Source organism: Magallana gigas, chromosome 10, assembly GCF_963853765.1.
Source record: "Magallana gigas chromosome 10, xbMagGiga1.1, whole genome shotgun sequence".
Taxonomy (NCBI): Eukaryota; Metazoa; Mollusca; class Bivalvia; order Ostreida; family Ostreidae; genus Magallana; species Magallana gigas.
In genome coordinates this window covers 14797092-14819331 of record NC_088862.1, presented here as the reverse complement: position 1 = coordinate 14819331, position 22240 = coordinate 14797092, and the positions used below count along the sequence as shown (strand labels likewise).

Below are 22240 nucleotides of genomic sequence, written 5' to 3'. Positions count from 1 at the left end.
AAGGTAACTTAAAGGTGGCTGAATGGCAAAGCTATGCCATCTTTCCAGACCATTCAGTTGACTGAATGGCAGAGATTCATCCTGTGAGATAGCCATGTTTAAACGATGGAAAGGGGGTCACAAGTAAATACATATTGTCTGCTGGTAGATTGTGAGTAAGAATTGATGTTGTTATTAAACAAAATCATCAGTTTGCATTTAAGTAAACTTTTAAGATAAATTCAAGTAGCTGATATATTTCCTGGAGAAACTAAATCGCTGAAGCAGAGCGTTTTGTTTCATGCCCTGATTTTTCAATCAATATGGGGCGATTGCACTCATTTTCAAAAAGGTGTAACATGTATATGCATGTCCTAAGCAATGAGTGATAGATTCCTCATAGAACAGCTAAAGTATAATTTATATCGTTGTTTCGAAATGTTATAAAATCGATTTGGCCCCCTCCCCATGGATCCATGGATGAGTTTATTCAAAGCTTTAAAGACATTGTCCTTTAAAGCAGGACTTTGCGCCAAAATTTCACATTTATAATTTGTACATACGTATGTAGTGGACAAGTCAAAATGGGATCTTCAGAAAGAACTCTCCTGTATTGAGATTCCCGTGTGTACACATGCGGCTTTATTTGAAAAAAATCCCAAACTTTCCTATAAATTTGCTGTTATTAGAAACCTTTGCTTTAAAATTACAGAAAGGCCTTTAATGTGATATGTGTATCTTAATATCCCAAATACAATTCTTATCAAATCTAAAAACTGCGGGGTTTTTTCTGCTTTCCAGCTTACAATTATTTCATACATGCACTTTTCTGAAATCATTTGAAATAATGAAATAATTTAAATGCAAGTTAAATGTATGCACTTACATCAAAAGAAAAAGAAGTATTGATTTTTAAAATGCACGTTCGATTCATGATTTTATGAATATCAGCGAAAATTCAACTTTATTTCTTATAAAATAATTAAATCATGTTTCCAGTGAAATAATTTTGTTTACTCGGGCAATTTTTTTGGAAAGCTATCAGTTGTAGTATATATGTTAGTAGTATATATTATCATTAAATTATTTTTAAAACTATTCATCAAATGATATTGTAATCAATTATTATATATCATATTTTAATGTAATGGTTAAAATTATACGTGGTATTTGCGCGAATCGCGTACCGTATATTTTACCTGTGTTTATTCTATTTATAGAGTTTCTGTTCAGCGCAAATTCTTTTTCTGTCTGAGGTGTTTTCCAGTCTTTAATAACAGCAATTTTATCAGGGTTAACTTTGACACCATCTTCACTGACAACATGACCTAAATAATTCACCTCCTTGTGAAAAAAATGACACTTTGACGGTTTGATTTTTAGATTGTGAGCTCTTAACCTGTCAAACACAAATACAAGCCGTTCTAAATGTTCATCGAAAGACTGAGAAAAAATGAGAATATCATCGAGGTACAAAAGAAGAATTTCAAAATTCTTGTCACCCAAACAAGCTTCCATTAACCTTTGGAACGTACTTGGACTATTGCAAAGACCAAAAGGCATGCGAACAAACTCATACAAACCCAAAGGACCAACTCTAAAAGCTGTTTTGTGACAGTCATGCTCATCCATCTGTACCTGATAGAAACCCTGTGCCAGATCTAAAGTAGAAAAGAACTTTGCTCCATGAAGTGCATCCAATGCTTCTTCAATCCTTGGGATAGGAAACGCATCTTTTATCGTCTTAAGATTGAGTCGTCGATAGTCAACGCAAAGTCGTAAACTTCCGTCTTTCTTGCGCACCAGGACAACGGCAGCACCATAGGGACTTGTGGTTGGTCGGATTATGCCTTGCTTCAGGAGAGTCTGGATGTGCGACTTCACTTCCTCGATCTGATTAGGAGGGATGCGTCTATGTGGTAGTTTGATAGGGACTTCATCTGATGTAAGAATCTTATGTTTGACAGTATCAGTAAACCCTAAATCGTCACTGTTCTTAGAAAAAACATCTTGGTGAGTATTTAGAATTGAAATTAATCTTTCTTTCTCCTCAACTGATAAATTTTCTCCAACATCTACTTCTACACCATGAATCTGAATCGCATTCTTTGTACTGACAACTGCTTTGACATCATGATCTTTCCCTTTTTGAATACTTTCTATAGACACATTGATCTCTTGATTCCTTACCTCTATTTCTGCATGACAGTTCGGCTGGCTAGCAAACTCAACCTCTACATCATGAAGTATACCAAGCCTGGATTTCGGATTCAACCAAACATCTTCGTCTCCTATGTTAACGACTCTGACTGGGATCTTGCCGTTCTCTACATCTGCGTAGGTATCAATCAATAAGGTGTTTTTAGGAAGAGTGCCATAATTACCGTGTACTGCTTGTACCAAACCACTAAAGTTTCTAGAATTCTGACGTGTAGTACCTATAACAACTTTCATTGAATTGGCTGGTATTTTTATAGGATCTTGACCTGCAACTTTGACAAAACTCAACTTTTTGGAACCTGAAATTGACGTACTCATTTCAAATATCGACAACGTATTCAACAACTGATCGTTATGTTCAGTGACTGAATATAAATTTTGCTCAACCTGTTCCTTTAAAATACGGAAGAAATTACTTCCGAGTACTCCGGGAACTTGCAACTTTTTCTGCTTACCGTATTGGTCTGTGGTATCATTGACAACCAGTACACCAACATTTGGCACAGAACCATGCGCAGTGTCTATCACTACCTCAATATAACCAATGTATGGTATAGGCAAGTGATTGGCGCCAGACACTTTCATCCATTTTGTTACGTCAATCAATTTGGGTTCAGATTTTAACAGATCTCGAAAGTAAGACTCGGTTATTGTAGATACCTGTGAACCAGTGTCAATTAGACACGAAATTGGCTTACCTTCAATCTGTACCGTTACGACAGGACATTGTCCTATAGCTCTATCTATGATTCTCTGATCAATTGAGTCTTTCGTCTCTGCTCTCTCGTCCGCTGGGCGACTCTCTACAACAGACGCTTCTCGTTTAAAGGAAGATTAGAGAACGATGCCCCCTGTGACTTACCTTTGCGCGAAAAACTACTGGTGTCTAACTGAGTACTACAGTCTTGCTCTTTATGCCCCTTCCCACCACAACGAAAACATGTTAAATGGGACTGTCTAACATTTGGAAATTGTCTACCTTGCAAATACTTATTTTCATACTGTGGTTTACTTGTTTTCATGGCTTCAGACAATTTTTTCAATTCTTTCTGATTTTCATCAATTTGCGTTTGCTGAAGTTTCAATATTTTTAAAATTTCTGACAATTGATCTTCACTCTGATCTTTAACAACCTTTGATTTAACACTTTCCTGTGAAGTGATTTCATGTGCAGAAAATGATTTGCTAAGTGGTTCATTTTTATAGTCTTCAGACCATTGTAACACTTTTTGTCTAAACTCACCAAATGACATAGCCTTCTTTTCGAATGAGAACCGTCGTATCTCTCTTCGGAGAGATGAATCTCTAATGCCCTCAACAAACCGTTCTTTCAACATTTCATCAAAATCGGTAACCGCGTTTTCATCTTTTGCCACGATCTTATCAAGAAGTTTCATTAAGGCTAACGAATAATTTTGCAGCGACTCGCCGTGTTTTTGATCTCGTTGATAGAATTGTTGTTGCAGCGCTCCGAGAGTTTCTGTACTTGCAAAAACACTCTTAATGATTTCTAAGATTTTCTCTGCTGTATCTCTCTCTAGTCTTGGTCTCAACCTTATTTCATCTTTAGCTTGACCACCTAAGTTATCCATTAAAAAATCTATCCTAGCATCATTGTCATTGATAACTTTCAAATGTTGCCTAGCATCATCAAGCCATTCTGCTACATCAGGGTCACTCTCTTTCACAGGTCTCCCACACAACCTTGCAATCTTCTCTCTCGCAACAAACACAGTTTTATTTGGATTTGAATCACTCTTTTGTTTCATTTCTTCATCTTTCAAACTTAATTCATGCTCTGCTTTCTTTAACCTTCGATGTAGTAATAATACCTCACTTTCTAACTGGTCAGACTTTTCTCTTTCACGGTCAAATAATTCTTTGATTTCGTTTTTAGTAGGCATTTTCAAATACAAATCAATGCACAAAAAACAATGTTATAAGTGAGTTTACAGTTAATAATAGGTGCAATTGTTGTTTATCACCTCAATGGGCGTTGATTGTTGATTGGAACACGCGCACTGTAATGAGGATGGAATGTCCAAGGTCCTTGACAATGTATCGTTGCGTTGAGAACGGTGTTTGTACGTAGTTCTTGATATCAGTTGACCGTTAGTCTATGATGATCATCGAAGTATTGTCAACACAATAACAGGGTCTTCAGCCAAAATTGCCACAGCCACATCAGATCACAACGTTGAGCGTCTTCACAGTGTATGGACCCTAACCGTAACTCATTGCCAATTAAAATGTTTGAAATCCTGTCCACGACGCCATTTTGTAATAGAATAAAATCGCTTATTCTTTTCAAGTTCTTTATTTCAATTAAATATTAAATTTATTGGCAATGAGCTACTATATAAACAAAATAACTCATATTACAAATAGACACACACAGAAACACTAAAAAATTAATAATACACAATGTGCATTTACTTCAAAATATGACATCAACGAACCTCCAATATATGGCGGCGGTGCCACACACAGTCAATTAGTAGACTAGCGCACTCACTTGCAACAGGTATGACTGTATATAATAAAAAAACCACCACATATATTTATGCTTAAATCTAAAAATACTACAGACTTATTAGAAGTTATCTCAAATCGCTATACATTTCTCTAAACAGTCTGCATATAAAACAATTTTATTATTCTCACATAAATGATATTTAAATTACTGTGTATGGAATATAATACAAATGAATAGTTATTCCAAACATGAAAATAACTCTCTTACCGTAAATAATGTAAGGTACTAGTATCACTCACACGTTTCACCCGTTTCACACCTGAACACTCTCAAGGGCGTCAGCGAAGTGACACTCCGTATAAACTTGTTAAACTAGTTTAAATCTCAAATATTATAATAAGTAAATAAATAATTTCACAAATTAGTCTCACTTTGCTGATTATCATAATAGAATCGAAAACAACTAGATAAATGTTCAAAAGATATTTTTAATAAGTTTAAAGAAACATAATCTCTAAAAAAAAGAATTTGCGCTGAACAGAAACTCTATAAATAGAATAAACACAGGTAAAATATACGGTACGCGATTCGCGCAAATACCACGTATAATTTTAACCATTACACAATGTAAACTCATATTATCGAAAATAAATTCGTATTGTGTTGTTATCCATTAATATTTTATGATATTGAATCACTTATTGTTATAATTCCACTATGAAATACGACATTGTAACCTAATACACTATTTTCATTTATGTAATATGATTGATATTGTATTAACATGTGATTTAATATTAAATGGTATACATTTAAACAAAACGTAAAACAATATCTTGAAATGCAATGTTAATACGTGATCAAACTTAAAGTTGTGTATGCCTCCCGTTTTAAGGCTTTTTGCTATGTTGAAAACCTGATCAAAAATTTGCCAGTATAATGTACTGTATAAAAGAAAACACTGTGGGAAAAACAGATTATTCTGATAAGAGAGAATGGGAATATAGTGATAGAGACAACCCCTTGTAAAAAATGAGTAGTGCAGTTAAAAAAAATCTGTCATTATCTATAACTCTTGTAAAGCTTATGCTATACCGACGGACGACTTTGGAGTTTGGTTTTTAGGATAGAGGTCTTAATTGATTTGACCATTTTGTACTATACTTATCTCCCTTTGACGAAGATATCTGTATAAATACATTTTAACATTTTTCTATCAATATATATATATATATATATATATATATATATATATATATATATATATATATATATATATATATATATATTGATAGGAAAATGTTAAAATGTTAAATCTATAATATTGGAATTTTGCTTTACCAATAAAAAGTTGATCGTCAAAAATATTATATGAATGATTGTAAGGCATAAATTATCTGAAAAGAAACTTGTTGACAATCAATGAAACAATTTTACATGTCTTCTCCAAAGCTTGCACCGAACTAGCTAGTTTAAAAGGAAAACTGTTTGCAACTTCAAACATTCAACGTTATCTTACTGTATGAAAGTACATTGTATGTTATTACATGTTTAAATATTAAAAACAGGAAAGGTACCAAGGCACAACTTTGTATTCATATTTACATGAGTTCAGTCTCCCGATCAGAAGTATATTGTATATATTTATCAAAAGGAAAGTACAATGTAAACTTCATTATCAACCTTTAATGATAGAACTCCAATTTTTTAGATGTGGAAAATATTTCTTTTCTCAAATGAACAGCTGTCACTGGCATTTAACAAAACATTTTTATAAAACTGCATCACCGTATCCCATGCATTATTTGATTGCACGTGCTAAAACGCTGACACTTGGACAGTCTCTCATTGGAATGCAACACTACAGCACACGTCCTGTTCAACACAAAAAACCCACAATTCGTCGCAATCTAACCATTTACTCACAGGGGCTCGTCGCGAAGTTTTTCAACCTTTTATATCTACCACCTCTATACAATAAAATACAGTGTATTTTATTGTATAGAGGTGGTAGATATAAAGGTTGAAAAACTTCGTGACGAACCCCTGTGATTTACTCGTCGATGTTACCACTCTGACCGCCATTTTTTTTTCTTGCCTCGGATATTGATTTTTCTCTAATTACTCAATAATTATCAACATTTTGGGGGATTTTTTAAAATCATTATGAAAGGTGGAAAGGCCTCTATAATTGTTCCGTGAACAATTAGTCTACTAGTTTTTGGGGGGTTTTTTTGATTTTTTTTTTTATTAATTTAAACATCATTTATTTAGCCAATTAAAAATGAAATCATTTAAATAAAAAACAAAACAAAAATGATAAATCTACCGGGGGCGGATTGACCAAAGCATGGGGACGGATCGACCAAAAAATGTGTAAGTTAACATTATACCAGGGGACAGTTTGACCAAAGTTGGGGATGGTTTGACCAAAACTAAGGGGCGGATTTGCATTGCCTATATAATTATACGATGGGACGGTTTGACCAAATTTTGAGGACGGATTAGCCAGATTATAGGGGACGGATTGACCGGGACGGTTTGATTTGGGTACGGATTGACTGGTTTTCTTTAAAAATGACCGCTCTGATATAATTTTTTTTTTATAGTATAGTCCAAGGTTGCGTGCCGTGTGAAAAACGCGCAACTTCCTCTGGACTCAATGCTTAAATGTCGGGAAATTCAAAATTGCAAAAATGATACGCAACAAGCGCAAACGCTATTCTGGTGAAATCTTTGATATCAATAACGAAGATGTTTTAGAAAAGTTGGAAAAAAATGAACGAGGGATAGTCTTTATTGATCTTGTCGAAACAGCAAACTATCACGAAGCCTCTCTCTCGGATGATGCACGGCAAATTATTCAGGGCACCAATGCTGGAGGGAATTCGGAGATTTCGGAGGCGATTTCTTATGAGATATTTTATAGATATGGCGCTGAACTTGTAATGGTAAGTAAAGTATTCTTATTGTTGCTCAGACTTGCCGATGGCCTGACCGAAGACATAGGTAGATAATTTTTTAATTAATACATAATGAATTCCACACCAAGCGAAATCTGAATCTGCAGAACTGCAATCACTAGTACTTGTTGCAATTTATATTAAGAAATGTGATCCGATGTCAAAGCTGAAAGACAGGCGAACTGCGCATTAAGCTTCTGCTTCACATACATTTTAGTTAAAGGGGCGGATCAACATTTTACGGTTTTACGGAAGTGTGTAGTTTTGCTGTCTTTTTAATTAAGAGAATTAATAATAGAAGTTCCATACAACACATATATGGAGGGTAATCTTCTTTAAAAATCCTGACATGTAAACTTGTAAATCCGAATATGCAATGATGGTGGTGTGCAAGTCTGAGGATACATAGGCGTCGGAAGCAAATTGAAAGTTGGGGGGGCTAGACTAATCCTCAGGAATATTGAGAAAAAGGTAATTCCCAAAATCATGGAAATCCTAATCCGTGGGGGGGGGGGGGGGGGGGGGGGGCGGGGGGGGGCTAGTATGCTTCTGAATCTAACCTCTCAATCTTTCAAGGTAAATTTAGGAACAATAATCTTTCCTGCGAGAAAAAGTGTGTGGGGGGGGGGGGGGGGCTGAACCCTCTATCATGCTATGTTTCTAATGGTTAGGTATAACTTTGCAAAAAAAGTGTAGCCCCCCCCCCCCCCCCCCCCCCCGGTTCCGACGCCTATGGGATAACAGTGTGTAATTCTGATCGTGTAACATATTAAACTCGGGCATAAACACATGTAAGATTTCACTCAGTTCCGTCGCATGATGCACATTTTGCAGCTTTATTGTTCTCATTAGTTAATTAACTGTGGGAAAAGGCATGCGTAATCGCCGAAATGGACGAAAAATAAACATAATATTCAGTTAAAATGTTGCAATAAGCTTTTAATGGACGACACTTTTCCCATGTACAGTCTGTAGCTCCATTGCTTCTGAATTCTAAGAATTTTTAGACAGAATGTTTAACCGGGTTTTCCGGATATTGAAATACTAAAAATGGCGGGCGTGCGAGTGGCTGCCAAAAAAGTACCCTTATTGTACCGATAACACCTCATACAGATTTCAAGATACGAAGTAATTGTTCTTTTGTAGATCAGTTAAATACATATATAATAATAGGTATGCAAATCGGTAGGATTTTGATTTCTGATAAATTTTGAAAAATATCAGTTTTCGAACTTAGTCATTTTTTGGCAAAAACATTGCATATAGAGTATCCTATTTCTTTGGATAGGTAGTATTTATCAATTCAGGATTGACAGATGGATTATGTATACTGTTAACACAAAAGAAAACCCGTTTTGATGTTACATTGACAGATTTTCTCTTGTTATTTTTGTTATTTTTTGAATTATTTAGAATAAACGACCTGCAAAGATTTTGTAAATTTTTGCGGAAAAATGTATGTAACTATAATTAAATGTATTTATACTTTTTTCAAAATATCAAAATGATTTTGTTGTGCAAGTGAAAGATAAATATTAAACAATCTAAAACTGTTATGAATAAATAAAAAGAAGTTATATAATCAATAAATAAAGCATCAAGTTTTGTTAAAAATTGAAAGGTTTTGAAGAAATAGTACGGGTATACTAGTATGTTTATGTTTTTGTAAAAATGTTTTTTTCTTCGGAAATTGGATTTCTGAAAGTAAGGAACGGGGTGGGTCAGATGAATTTGATGGTATATGAACTGGTAGAGTTTTAATTATTAAATACTAGTATTTTAAATTTATACTGTATTGGCGATAATTTTACAAAATTAAGTAGCTGCTTTATGGTAAACAGTACATGTTCACAAATAGCTGTAAAGCTATATTATAATAGCTCTTTTGAAAATTTTTATCAACCAACTTCACAAAGTAACTCTGTATTGAACCGACATTCAGGACGTCATAATCATATATTTGCATTTCCATTGTTCTTTCCCACTATAAGCCCATACGGAGGAGCTGCAATTAATTTCTCTATAATCGCAATTGCTCTGTCAGTATACTATGACGTCATAAAGGTGTAACGTTATTATATACTTTTCCATGACGTTATAGATTTAAACCAATATACGATACATCATGTGTTTTTCTCCAACTCCATTAGAATTGACGTATTTACATGTAATATTAAAACATGTTTTTGATAACATTTTAAAGGAATTGCCGTTATAACATATCATTGATTCTGTTAACAAATCTATGTGAATTAAAAAGATATATTACAGTCTGAATGTTTACTTTTGATGCAATAGCTAAATGTCAAGGTCTAGGCTAATACAGGGTATTTGCGAGTGGTAAAATGCAAATATAAGTTATAAACAACGATTATTTAGTGAACATGGCATTATGAATAGCAACTGCTCTGCTGGCATATTTTCCATGATGCGCTAGCGCGCATCATGGAATATGCCAACAGAGCAATTGCTATTCATAACGCCATGTTCACTAAATAACGTTGTTTATTTCTTAAATATATCCCGTAATAATTGCTTAATTTATACACATTTTAATTTCACGACAGTTAATCTTATCTTTGGAATTTTTATTTACTAGTATTTTTAAATAGGGTGTCGCTTCTTATGTCTCATATTAATCAAAATCTCAAAACAAATGTCCTTAAGTATAGTTTTTTTTCTTATCGATAACTTTGCAGTTACTTAATTGACCAACTGGCCGACCCCGTGTAATTTTTCGCGGGGGATGGGGGGTTCTTGTCCCAACTTTGTGGTAGCAAATTAAGGCTTTTGGAGATATTTTCTTAATTTTACCGAGCTCTTTACGTTAACAATTTGTCGCTTATTCTCCAATAAAAATGTGTGTATAACTATATACACGTATATTCAAACAAAGTCATTATATGTAATTTTTTCCAGTTCTTTGAAGATATCTGAGGCCGATCGAATTCTTCACTGGCATTTTTTATACATTCTCTTGATATAACACGATTGCATATTAGGATTTACATGTTTACATGTCTGGATTTTTAAACACGATTACCCTCCATACACATCTTATAACACACACACTCTCTCTCTCTCTCTCTCTCTCTCTCTCTCTCTCTCTCTCTCTCTCTCTCTGTAGGTCATCGCACTAACGGTTTCTTTGATTAAACGCATAAGCTTTGCATTTGCAGGTTGAGGGTTTTTTTTCATATAACAAAGACAAACAGCAAAATATACATTCCCTCTCTGCACATCGCATTCTTTTCGAAAATACAATTTTCAGTCACACACATGAAACTTGTTAAAACGTTTGTTTGTTTTTGTTTTGTTTTTAGGTCATATAAGTTACTTAGTTAACCTACTGCTATCTGTTTTTGTCCGTCGTAAACCTTTGAACATCTTAGCTTTTTCTCTAAAACCATTAAACCACTTTCAACCAAATATTACATCTATTGGTAAAAGGATCCTGAGGCCTGAGGGGTGGGGTTAAACCATAAATATAATTGCAATCTTTAAAAAAAATCTTGTTCTTTACTTCTGGAAATCAAGCAGTCAAACTGCTGGCTTTTATTGTTATAAGCATTGAGCTTTTTACCAAAATTGTGAAATTCATTGCTCCAGAGTCAGGGGCTTCGGCGCTTGGGTGGGACTCTAATGATTATATAGTGAAAATGAATTAATTCTTTTAAAATCTTCTCTGCTCCTGGATATTAAGCAGATAAACGAAGTACAAAGTAACAATTTTGGAAGAGTGTCTCTTCCAAAATTGTGAATTTCATGGCCCCTGAGTCAGTGGTTCTTGTGTAAGGGTAGGGCTCTAATGATTATATAGTTAAAATACATTAATTATTTGAAAATCTTCTCATTTGCCCCTGAATTTTAAGCAGATAAACTATAAGTACATAGTTATGATGAGGAAGAGTGCAGATATCAAAAATTCATAGTGCTTGGGTTTTGATTTTTGTTAATCTGTGAGACAAATATAAGCTGTTGTACTGGACACACTCGTCTGGATACCTTCTACAAAGTTTTCATGTAAGGAAATTCTTTCTTTTTTTCAAACTAAACATTTATCAGAGATACGCATAGTACTTGTACTTTGTTTGTTTTTTTAAATATAATTTGTTAGAAAAAAATTCTAAGAAAAAAGAATTTGGTTTTTTAAATCATTTCTTTGCAAAATATATCATAAAGTGTACACCATTTGTCTGGATACTAGTAACTCATCGCACAATTTTTAAGATGAAACTCATTTTGCACATCAATAGTACATCTATCAGAAATGTACAGAACCCTAGGTCATACTAGTATCTTAAAAAGGCTAAAGTTGGTCAAGCCTTATACACTTCAGAGAGAAGTCCACTGCACCATAAAGCTACAAAAATAATTTCATTAGCCCTGTAATGCACACGAATTTACATTGCAAAAACCACACTACAGTTACTCAGGTGACCGATAAGGCCCATGGGCCTTGTTTCTTCTTCTTCTTCTTCTTTTTTTTATTGGTAGGGGGGGGGGGGGTTAAAATATGTTAACAAACACATGCAACCGGGACGTATATAAACTAAGGATATAGGGGTGGTTTTGCCAACATTGTATCCGTCGTATGATAATGCGAGGTAGTTCAACTTCAAATTACCTCATTACTCCCCTTACTTGTATAAAACGCCAAATTAACATATATGCAAATATTTTTTTCCATCTTCACATAATGACTTATCTTAAAATTGATGGTACCTATCTTAAAATCAATTGTACCTATCTCCAAAAGAATTGCAGATATGTTTAATTCAGTTATACCTGTCTTTATTCGTGTGAGAATAGTATAAATTAATTTGAAGATAGGTACAAAAGCAACGAATAAAAGATTGGTATAATTGATTTTAAGATAGGTGCAATTGAATTAATCTGTTTTTAGTTATCACGATATTGACACTAACAACTATTCCCTATAAAAATTTTGAATACGTATGTTTTACGTTTTTCAAGTATATTTAAGAAAAAAGTCATTAAAATTTTTGTTATTAATCAAATTAAGATTTTTCATTCAATCATACATTATTATTTTGGATTTACAGATTAAAACTATTTAGATTTTTTTTAGATTCTCCTAAGTTCTTATAGGGTCCTTTTTAGTAAGACAACCGGCGTTTCTTCCCGGTGTGTGAAAACTATTTTGAAAAATATACATACGCCTATACGAAATAATAAAACAAACTACATTTAGTATTTCATGAATATATCTTGAATAAATATATAAAATAATATGAGTAATTTTAATCATGGTAATCATAGTGAAAAATAATTAGTTTCTATTTTATAGAATTACTCAAACGTTATACAAGTCATAAAATAGACAATTGATGTAGTCATTCGAAAGTGGATAGTAGCACTAGGCTTACAAAAAAGGTCTACAATTTAATATCGCAACCGAGTAAATCAGGAAAATAAAAAAAAAAAATTAAAGCCTATTAAACTTATTTAATTTTCTTTACTTTTAGTGTATATTTCTCTATCAATTTTTTCATTACAGGTATTTTTTTCATACATTATGCTATTTGCATATTTTATTTTAGGCTTTTATTCGCGTCGTCGTTGCTTATCATATTCTGCGCTTTTCTGTCCATATTCAATTTTCGAGGAAGCCTTCATTATTTTCAATAACAAAAACGAATTAAACCTAGGTATATTTGAATTTGAATATTCATATTCTTTGCGGATATGTTCAAATTGTACCTGTCTTCATTATTTTATATCTTGAAATTAAACATACCTATCTTCAAATGTATAAGGGATAGGTATACATTCAATTGAACTAACTTTAATTGAATTGATGATATGCGGATCCATTAAAGATAAGGGAAATTTATTGTACCTATGTTTAATTATTTAAAATAAAATATTAATTTTTTAAGTTTGTGGTTTTGAAATTTTAATGTAAGCCATTTCATTAGTAATCAATTGTGTGATGATAGCTATATATATCTTTTTTTTCTTTATTTTAGTTTTTTAGCATTCTATTTGGGTAAATATTGAGAAATTATGATAACTTTGTGCATGACATCTAGTAAAAAGAATACTTTTTTTCTTAGACAGAGAAGGAGATTGAAGAACTTCTGAAAGGTGGACCACTCGTTGATTACGTTTGTAAAATTTATAGCATAGTAGTGGCAGTATCAGTCACTCGTGTCATGAAGAAAAATGAAAAAGACTTAAAGAAAAAGATAAAAGAGAAATTGGACGGTATTGCAGGTGAGTCAATGATATGATTGAGCGATTGTATGCACATGAGCTACTTAAATGTATAAATGATATTATCAATCGTATCTGATGTCTTTTACCGAGTTTTCAATAAATGTGCGGTCACACGATACAATTTCCATCCGATTTTCTCTTTCGAGTCGCTCTACACTATAATCGTACCGTGTGAAAACCTTAGTCGAAAGCTAAGTCTGAAATTCGATTGAAAATCTAATGTGCGTCCGATTTTCAATCGACCCTCTGGTGAGAATTGTCCCATACAACAAAAATATTGAATAGGTTTTATTAATCGAAATTCGATTGTAAAATCGTATCATGTAACCACCTCAACAATCGACTCAAGTCGAATTACCTGAGCAAATCGATTGAAATTCGAATGAAAAAAGTCGCATCGCATGGCCGAACCTTTATGTTATGCACTAATAAATTAATTTTGGATGTAACGCGCTTTCTGATGGGCTAATTTATAAAAAGAATTTTTAAATCGTATAAATAATGTTACTTACGGCATAGTAAGACTAACGTCAAAAACATATCAATCCACCTGACGTTACGTTTGAATTTTGTACATGCTGATGTCATTTTAGAGGTCAAATGACCGTTTTTATCTACCATTAATAGCAAAAAATTAAATTATATTGACGTTACGTTTGAATTTTGTACATGCTGATGTCATTTTAGAGGTCAAATGACCGTTTTTATCTACCATTAATAGCAAAAAATTAAATTATATTGAATTCAATATTTATTAGTTTTATATGATATAAAGTGGTTTGGAACAGTTTACGCTTTTTTATAAACTGCTTCGCTGTTGATAAAGCGTAAACTGTCCAACCCATTTTATTTCGTATAATTTGTGTTTTTCCATTAAATTTTGTGGTCTTTGAATATATCTAAATGCAACAACTAATCAATGCGTATGAATTAACATATTATTAAGTAGTTCCTAAACAGTGATTTCTATGTTTTTGGTGGAAAATATATATTTCATAACTAGACTCTTGTTGCAAAAGCAACAAAAAGGTATTCCGTTCCTTGTGTCTTTATCGGTATAAAAAAAAATCCATTTCTCTTTTAAAAGAAAATGGATACAATATATACTGTAAAAGAATACGGAATAAATTATTTCTAAGATCTCTCACAGTTTCTGAGATCTTGTGGGTAGTTTGTTTTTAAACAAAAAAGGCTACCTGAGATATTTGAGATGTCTAACCGGAAGTAGATCTTTTTTACGTTTTTATCATGTGTAGATGACCTTTTGTGTTTTTATAGCTAAAATGTTACTTCCTTGCTAAATAACCAACATATTTTTAAAAAAATCAAAATTTGGTGTACTTCCTGTGACGTCCGGAAGTTACGCCGGATAAAACGAAATAATGTGAACACATGTACATACATACATGTAGGTCTATAATCCCACAAAATTTGGTTGTTCAAGTCTTCACCATTTTTGAGATCTCGTCGAAATAAGGATTTTTGTCTCGGGGCAGGAAACGGGCAAACGGAAGTGCTAAATGAAAATTAAATTTGTTATTTACTTGTTTACTTGCCTATTTTACATTATTATTTATCGAAGTAGCTTAAACTATCGAGTGAAAACAGTTAAACAGATAAACAGCTTGAATTGATTGAATTCTTTCGGTGTAAACCGGAAGTGACGGACGACAAAATGAAACTGTTTAAACATATCTTCAATCAAATGTCTATCATCCATGAAAGTTTCGTGTCTTGATCACTTATAGTTTTTGAGATCCTGCGGGTACAAAATATGTTTTATAGAAGCTTACTGAGATAATCGAGATATTTCACCAGAAGTAGATTTTTTTGTTTATTTAACATTGCATAGATGACATATGTAAGGAATTATACTAAAATCTTTATTCTACGGAAAATTAATTAAATTAAAATTAATTAATTAAAAAAAATAAAAATAAAAAAAATTGAAGTGCTTCCGGTGACGACCGGAAGTTATGCCGAACAAAATAAATATGTTTAAAGACATCTACAACTAAAGGTCTATCATCCCTCAAAGTTTGGATGTTCAAGTCTTTATCGTTTCTGATATCTACAGGTGACAATGTTTTTTGTTGCGGGACAGGAAACGGACAAACGGAAGTGCTCAATGTAAATGGTATTAAATATTTCTTGTATACTTGCCCTTTGTACATTATTGTGCATTGAGCTAACAACAAATATCAAAGACAAACAGTTAAATTGATAAACAACTCGATTTGTTTGAACTCTTCCTGTGTGGACCGGAAGTGACGGAAGAAAAAATGAAACTGGTTAAACACATCTTCAATCAAATGTCTACCATCCATGAAAGTTTTTGGGCTTGATCATTAATAGTTTCTGAGATCTCGTGGGTACAAAATGTGTTTCAAAAAAGATACCTGAGATATCTCACCGGAAGTAGATTTTTTTGGTTGATATATCATCGCATACATAACCTATGTATAGATTTATACTTATATATTTATTCTATGAAGAAAAAAAATATTGCGTAAAAGTTATTATTTTTTAAGTGCTGCCGGTGACAACCGTAAGTTGTTGTCGACGAACAAAACAAAATAATTTAAACACATTTACAGATATAGGTCTATCATCCCACAAAGTTTCAATGTTCAAGTATTTGCCGATTCTGAGATCTCGAGGGAACAAGGTTTTTTGACGCGGGACAGGAAACGGACGACAGGAAGTGAATTTTAAAAAAATGAAAAAAATCCTCGAGATATTATCACTCTCTATTAGTCCTGAAAATTTCAAGAAAATCTATCCAGCCATCTCTGAGAAATCTTGTGGACAAAAAAAATGAAAAAAAAAATAAGATGAAACATTATAATCACTATAAGGTCTTCCGTTAGAAACGGAAGACCTTAAATATTGTCAAAGCACCATGTTTTACAATTATTAAACAAAAAAATTGATTTTATTGTTAAACACAAAATTTCAAGAGTTATTTTTCATGGATTATATTTTCATGCCCATCGATCTCAACTCAACAGTCTATGTGGTAACCAGTTAAAACCGGTTTTATAAAAGAACTGTTCTTGCTGTTACTAATTTACTTATATATTTATTAAGTAAATAATTTCATCAGTAAGGGAATGTAAATATGAGCATTAAATGATTTATTACGCGCGTTATTTAATTTGTCTGCTCATCTAACGGCAGTTATTGACACGACGTCAAAAATAAATCATTCAATGCTATATTAACAATTAATTTATTGATAATATAAGTGCACACAATTGGCAAGAATCAATTTGTTATTTTTTATAGAAAATACAGATAAATTAGGCTACAAAGACTGTTATAGGTTTGTCTTATTTCTGCAGTGATTTGTGCAGTGATTATATAAATCATCTTACTCTCCCACTTTACTCTATATCAAATTGTTTATGTATTTGATACTAGTATCTGTTTGTCTTGCACCAGTTTTTCAAACAGTGAATACATGTACATTTAACATGTTCTTGTGATGTCATAAGATGGTGTGTTTGAACATATGCTTGTTCATTCATGTAAAAGTCAACAAAATTTGTAAAGTTTTTTTTTTATACAAAACACGCAATTTGACTTAAGTTAAAGACTGACATGATTAAACGTTCAGAGTCTGTCTCAAGTTATTTTTTCCGCAACAATTGGACGATTGTAATGAAAATGAATATCACTTCCAATTAAATACAACTGACATCGACAAAATGGAAAAAAAATCAGAGATATTTTAAATGACATTAAATGACATGTTTTCCGGAAAAACACAGGAAAGAAAACAATTTCATTTTCAAACATGCACAAGAGTACCCAAAACAATATTGCCTATGTTACAAAGAAGCACGTTTTCAGTTTTTACTTTTCATATAGAGGGTCTAATTAAAGAAAATACCACAAAGGTATAAAAATTTCAATGGAACAGAAACTGAGTAACAACCAAATAGAATATATCAAATTGAAAAACCTTATCTAGGTGGAAAAATGAAACTCTTTGCTTTATTACCACCAGTGACAAAAAATAGACCAAAAGGAAACCCACATCATATTAAGAAAGTTATGTAACTGAATAGGATTTTTGTTTAATACTTTCAGCTGCAACTAAAAAACATGAAAAAGACTTTCCCGATGATTCAAAATGGGAAAGGAAGATTCTTCATGTCTTCGTCCAATATAAGGAGACAGTCAAAAAAGTATCCGAAGCTGTTACCCAACTACTAGAGGAAAATGGCTACGACACATTGGCGGTCATCTCTAAGGCCGAGGGTCTACCCTTCATCTTCAGCAACGACATAAACGAGTTACAATCTCCCAAACACAAAGCATCGGAGGGGGCAAGCTCTACAAGCGAAGCAAGAAAAACACAAAAAAGAAAAGCACAAGAACAGGAAACTCCCCAAAAACAAAGCCCAAAAAGACAAAAACAAAGCCCAAAAAAAACAAAAAAACAAAAAACAAAAAAATAAAGAAGAAAATCATAACCCGAGAAAAGATGCTCCGTGCCTTCCTCTCACCAGAGGGCTTAGTCTGCAACAACAACTCTTTATTTAGTTGTGAAAACCAATCTGACATGAACAATATATAATCTTTTCAAACTTATTTTAGACATATATCGGACATATCTCTTTTATATTCTCCAAATTTCATATCTAGGCCTTTCAAATAAATTTTAACATCTCTTTTTATAAACTTTTAATAAACTTTTCTTGTTCTAAACATTTTTGCTCTTTCTTTGCCAATTTGGCTCATACTATGCATCAACAGAGGGTCTTTTGAAGGGTGGGCAATGAACATAGACCAAGTTTTTTTTTTATTTCAAAGGCTTAGGTTATACAGTACAAAAATCATCCATCCCGTATGTTCCGCGCTCCCCACACAAAAAATTAGACAAGTGCTTCAGTTATCATCAAAGCGGTTTGACGATTAATTCCAGGTGATGAATGGTTATGAATAAAATGATCCCCCTAGTATAAACAAAAAAAAACGTGTACATGTATATGCAGGATCAACTTTCCTTCAACAACTAGCCAGTTTGCAATCCTAAAAAAAAGTACATCTTTGATATTATATTGGTTATATATGTATTTTGTACATGTAAGCATCAACTTATCTCAATTTGCATGTTCATGTGCAAGGTTTTCTATTAAAATGGTGCGATAAAAATTTAAGAATATTCGCAAAGCGGGATATGGCCCAGGTCACGTGGACATTTATAGATATTGGCATTATAGTTAGGTAGGGATAAGAATAAAAACTATCTATTTGTGATATTTTACCATTTAATCTTACTTGCTTGGTGTATTATTCTTTGCCTTTTAAGTTGACACTCTTAATCGTTATTCTTTATATGATAAGAAAATATTCATGTGCGCGGTAATGATTTTGCATCACAGAATACGAAGGGACCTGTACATTCCATTGCATGCATTCACCTCGACTTATATTTTTAAAAAAAAATCAAATGCAAGCTTATTTATACACACATTGCTTTTCCTGTGTATAAAATATAGCATAATACGTCAGACCCCGAGGGTATTATCGATAATCCGTTAAAAATGTTTTATAGCTTTTCCCTTTTCTTGTAACGCTTACACATCACTGAGCTCTTACATTTTAGGCAAGTCAAATGTCAAGTACATGTCTGCCGAGGTACTGCTTTTAAAAACAATAATTTGATCTACAAAAATCAAGCGATTTTAGCCACCTAAAAATTATACGGGGGGGGGGGGGGGGGGCACCCGTTAGATGGAATAGAGTGTATCTTATGGATCAAATTTGCCAAGAAAAGAAAACTGTTATTTTCACTTGTAACCCACAAACTACCGCGATTAGAAAAAAAAAATCGTTTTGTATTTCTATTTACTTAATAACGAGTAGTCAACTAAGAAAATTTTTGTCGATGGTCGTTGTGACCGAACGATAGTCGAGTCAAATACCCGTTGACATCCTTATTTAAAATATAGAAATAAGTATAAGTAGAACTTTATAAACGATGCAAACGCATATTTTGTATACATGTCAACATGGGCTTAGTCACCCGAACAATAGTGTATCTGACTTTATTTCTTAAAGTTAGAATTCAGAGTATACTTTATTATTAACCCCAATTTTTACAATACTGATAAATTAAGATATCATAGTTTGTCAATAAGCTACAAAACGCCTGCACCAGAATAACTGCTAAAACCTTTGGTTCTTCAACACGTGTGATATAATGTCCGTAGGCTATATATAATTGAATTTTACCTGAAAAAAAAATTATTGAGAACAAAATCAAAAACCTACCTTCATTTTCGATAAACCAGCCCAAAATAGCAAAAATGAGAGTGATCGAGGTGGTGGACACGCATTGGCAGATCCAAGTCAGTTGGAGTTCAATGGCTTGCATCAATATATTATATTTTTGCAATGAAATAATATGGAATGATTACGCAGAGTGAATATATTTACTGGGAACTTACATATATTTATGGTATACACAGAAATCAAGACTTGACATAAAATAGGCCAATTTGTTTCTTGAATGCGCGACTTTAGTTTTGTTGGATAGACGCACAGGGGCCAAGCCCGTTTTAACATTAATAAAGGGGTCGAACTCTGACCCAGATAAAAAAAACTGTGTGTGTGTGTGAATGATGTGTGTGAATGATGTGTACAGAACGGGGAAGTTGAATCGGGAGGGGGGGGGGCTCCCCAATTATTTTTTTCAAAACAGCCTTTAATGTTAAATTCTTATTTGGAACAGTAATAAAAATATTATAGTGAAATTTTACATAAGAGACAAAAAAAAATATAGAAATTTTGAATAAATTCTGTACTGTACCTTCTCGATGGTTTGAAAAAAATAAGGGAGAATTGCAATTATTTTGCAATCAGCGGCAACAAAGAAATAGGGCCACATACATGTTTATATATCATCCACTTAAGAATTTCTTCCCAGCTCGCTCTTCTAAATATCCAGCCTATGGTTTTTTTTTTATTTCACTTTAAAGAATATGTCAAGAAGTTAAGAAATTTGTGGATTCATTGTATACAAAAATGAACAAAAAATATATGGTTCTACGTATTAAGCATCGTATTATTTCAAAGTGTAAAGTGTTAATTCCCGTGCAATTAAGCCATCTTCAAAGTGTAAAGTGTTCTGTAATTCCCGTGCAAGCCATCTGGCACATGTAGCTTTAAAAAAAATAACAGCTGTAACTATAGCATTTAACTAGCTGCAGATCTGTAGCTCTCTGGTTGAAAAAATTCGGATAGACAAACCAGAGAGCTACAGTTCCAAGCGTTGTAAAAACCTCCGATTTACGCCGCCGTTTTTGTGTCGCTCGCTTCGAGAATTATATCCGACTTTAAAAGCATTCAACCGCCTAAAAAATTGGATTTATTAATCAAACATATAGTTTACCCTAACTCTGCTAACTTTGTTTTCCTTTCAATGGTTCACAACGGCCATCCTTCGCCTTGGAATGTCATCGTTTTAAAAAACTCGCCTTATGACAACCATGTTTACCTAGTAGCGAGATCTCGGGTGCGTCGATTTACCCAAATGAACTCAAATGAACCCAAAGGGCGATAAAAGTGGAAAACAATTATAATAAAATCCTCATAATTTAGGGAAATTTGGAAAAATAAAAGCCGAAGGTCCAAAACAATAATTAAAATTATTTCAGTATATCTTTAAAAATTGTTTTTGAAAAATAAAGATGAGCATTTTATCTCAATTTGTAAAAGTATATAATGTATGTAATTATATTCAAATAATATAAATATATATATTATATAGAAATAAAACAACTTTTTAAAATAATTTTAATTATTGTTATGGACCTTCGGCTTTTATTTTTCCAAATTTCCCTAAATTATGAGGATTTTATTATAATTGTTTTCCACTTTAATCGCCATTTGGGTTCATTTGGGTCCATTTGGGTAAATCGACGCACCCGAGATCTCGCTACTAGGTAAACATGGTTGTCATAAGGCGAGTTTTTTAAAACGATGACATTCCAAGGCGAAGGATGGCCGTTGTGAACCATTGAAAGGAAAACAAAGTTAGCAGAGTTAGGGTAAACTATATGTTTAATTAATAAATCCAATTTTTTAGGCGGTTGAATGCTTTTAAAGTCGGATATAATTCTCGAAGCGAGCGACACAAAAACGGCGGCGTAAATCGGAGGTTTTTACAACGCTTGGAACTGTAGCTCTCTGGTTTGTCTATCCGAATTTTTTCAACCAGAGAGCTACAGATCTGCAGCTAAGCATTTAACGAAACATATTTAGATAGGATCACCATCTCATATTTATACGTGTACGTCATTATTGGTCAACGATGGTCAACCCTCCCCCCCCCCCCCTCCCCACC

The 22240-nt window shown here is 33.0% G+C and overlaps 2 protein-coding genes across 2 annotated transcripts; one reads left to right on the top strand and one right to left on the bottom strand.

Annotated features, from left to right (window-relative positions):
• Nucleotides 1-1373: 1373 nt before the first annotated feature.
• LOC136271982 (uncharacterized) lies at nucleotides 1374-4103 on the bottom strand. Its single transcript, XM_066072625.1, has 4 exons — nucleotides 3443-4103; nucleotides 2898-3002; nucleotides 1515-2498; nucleotides 1374-1378 (listed from the first exon to the last, which is right to left on the bottom strand). The coding sequence occupies exons 1-4, from the start codon at nucleotides 4101-4103 to the stop codon at nucleotides 1374-1376; spliced, it is 1755 nt and encodes a 584-aa protein (XP_065928697.1).
• A 3192-nt stretch (nucleotides 4104-7295) lies between these two features.
• On the top strand, nucleotides 7296-18597 carry LOC136272467 (AAC-rich mRNA clone AAC4 protein-like). Its single transcript, XM_066074076.1, has 3 exons — nucleotides 7296-7626; nucleotides 13719-13878; nucleotides 17977-18597. Exons 1-3 carry the CDS (start codon nucleotides 7372-7374, stop codon nucleotides 18345-18347), a joined length of 786 nt encoding a protein of 261 aa, XP_065930148.1. The 5' UTR covers nucleotides 7296-7371; the 3' UTR covers nucleotides 18348-18597.
• The last annotated feature ends 3643 nt before the right edge of the window (nucleotides 18598-22240 follow it).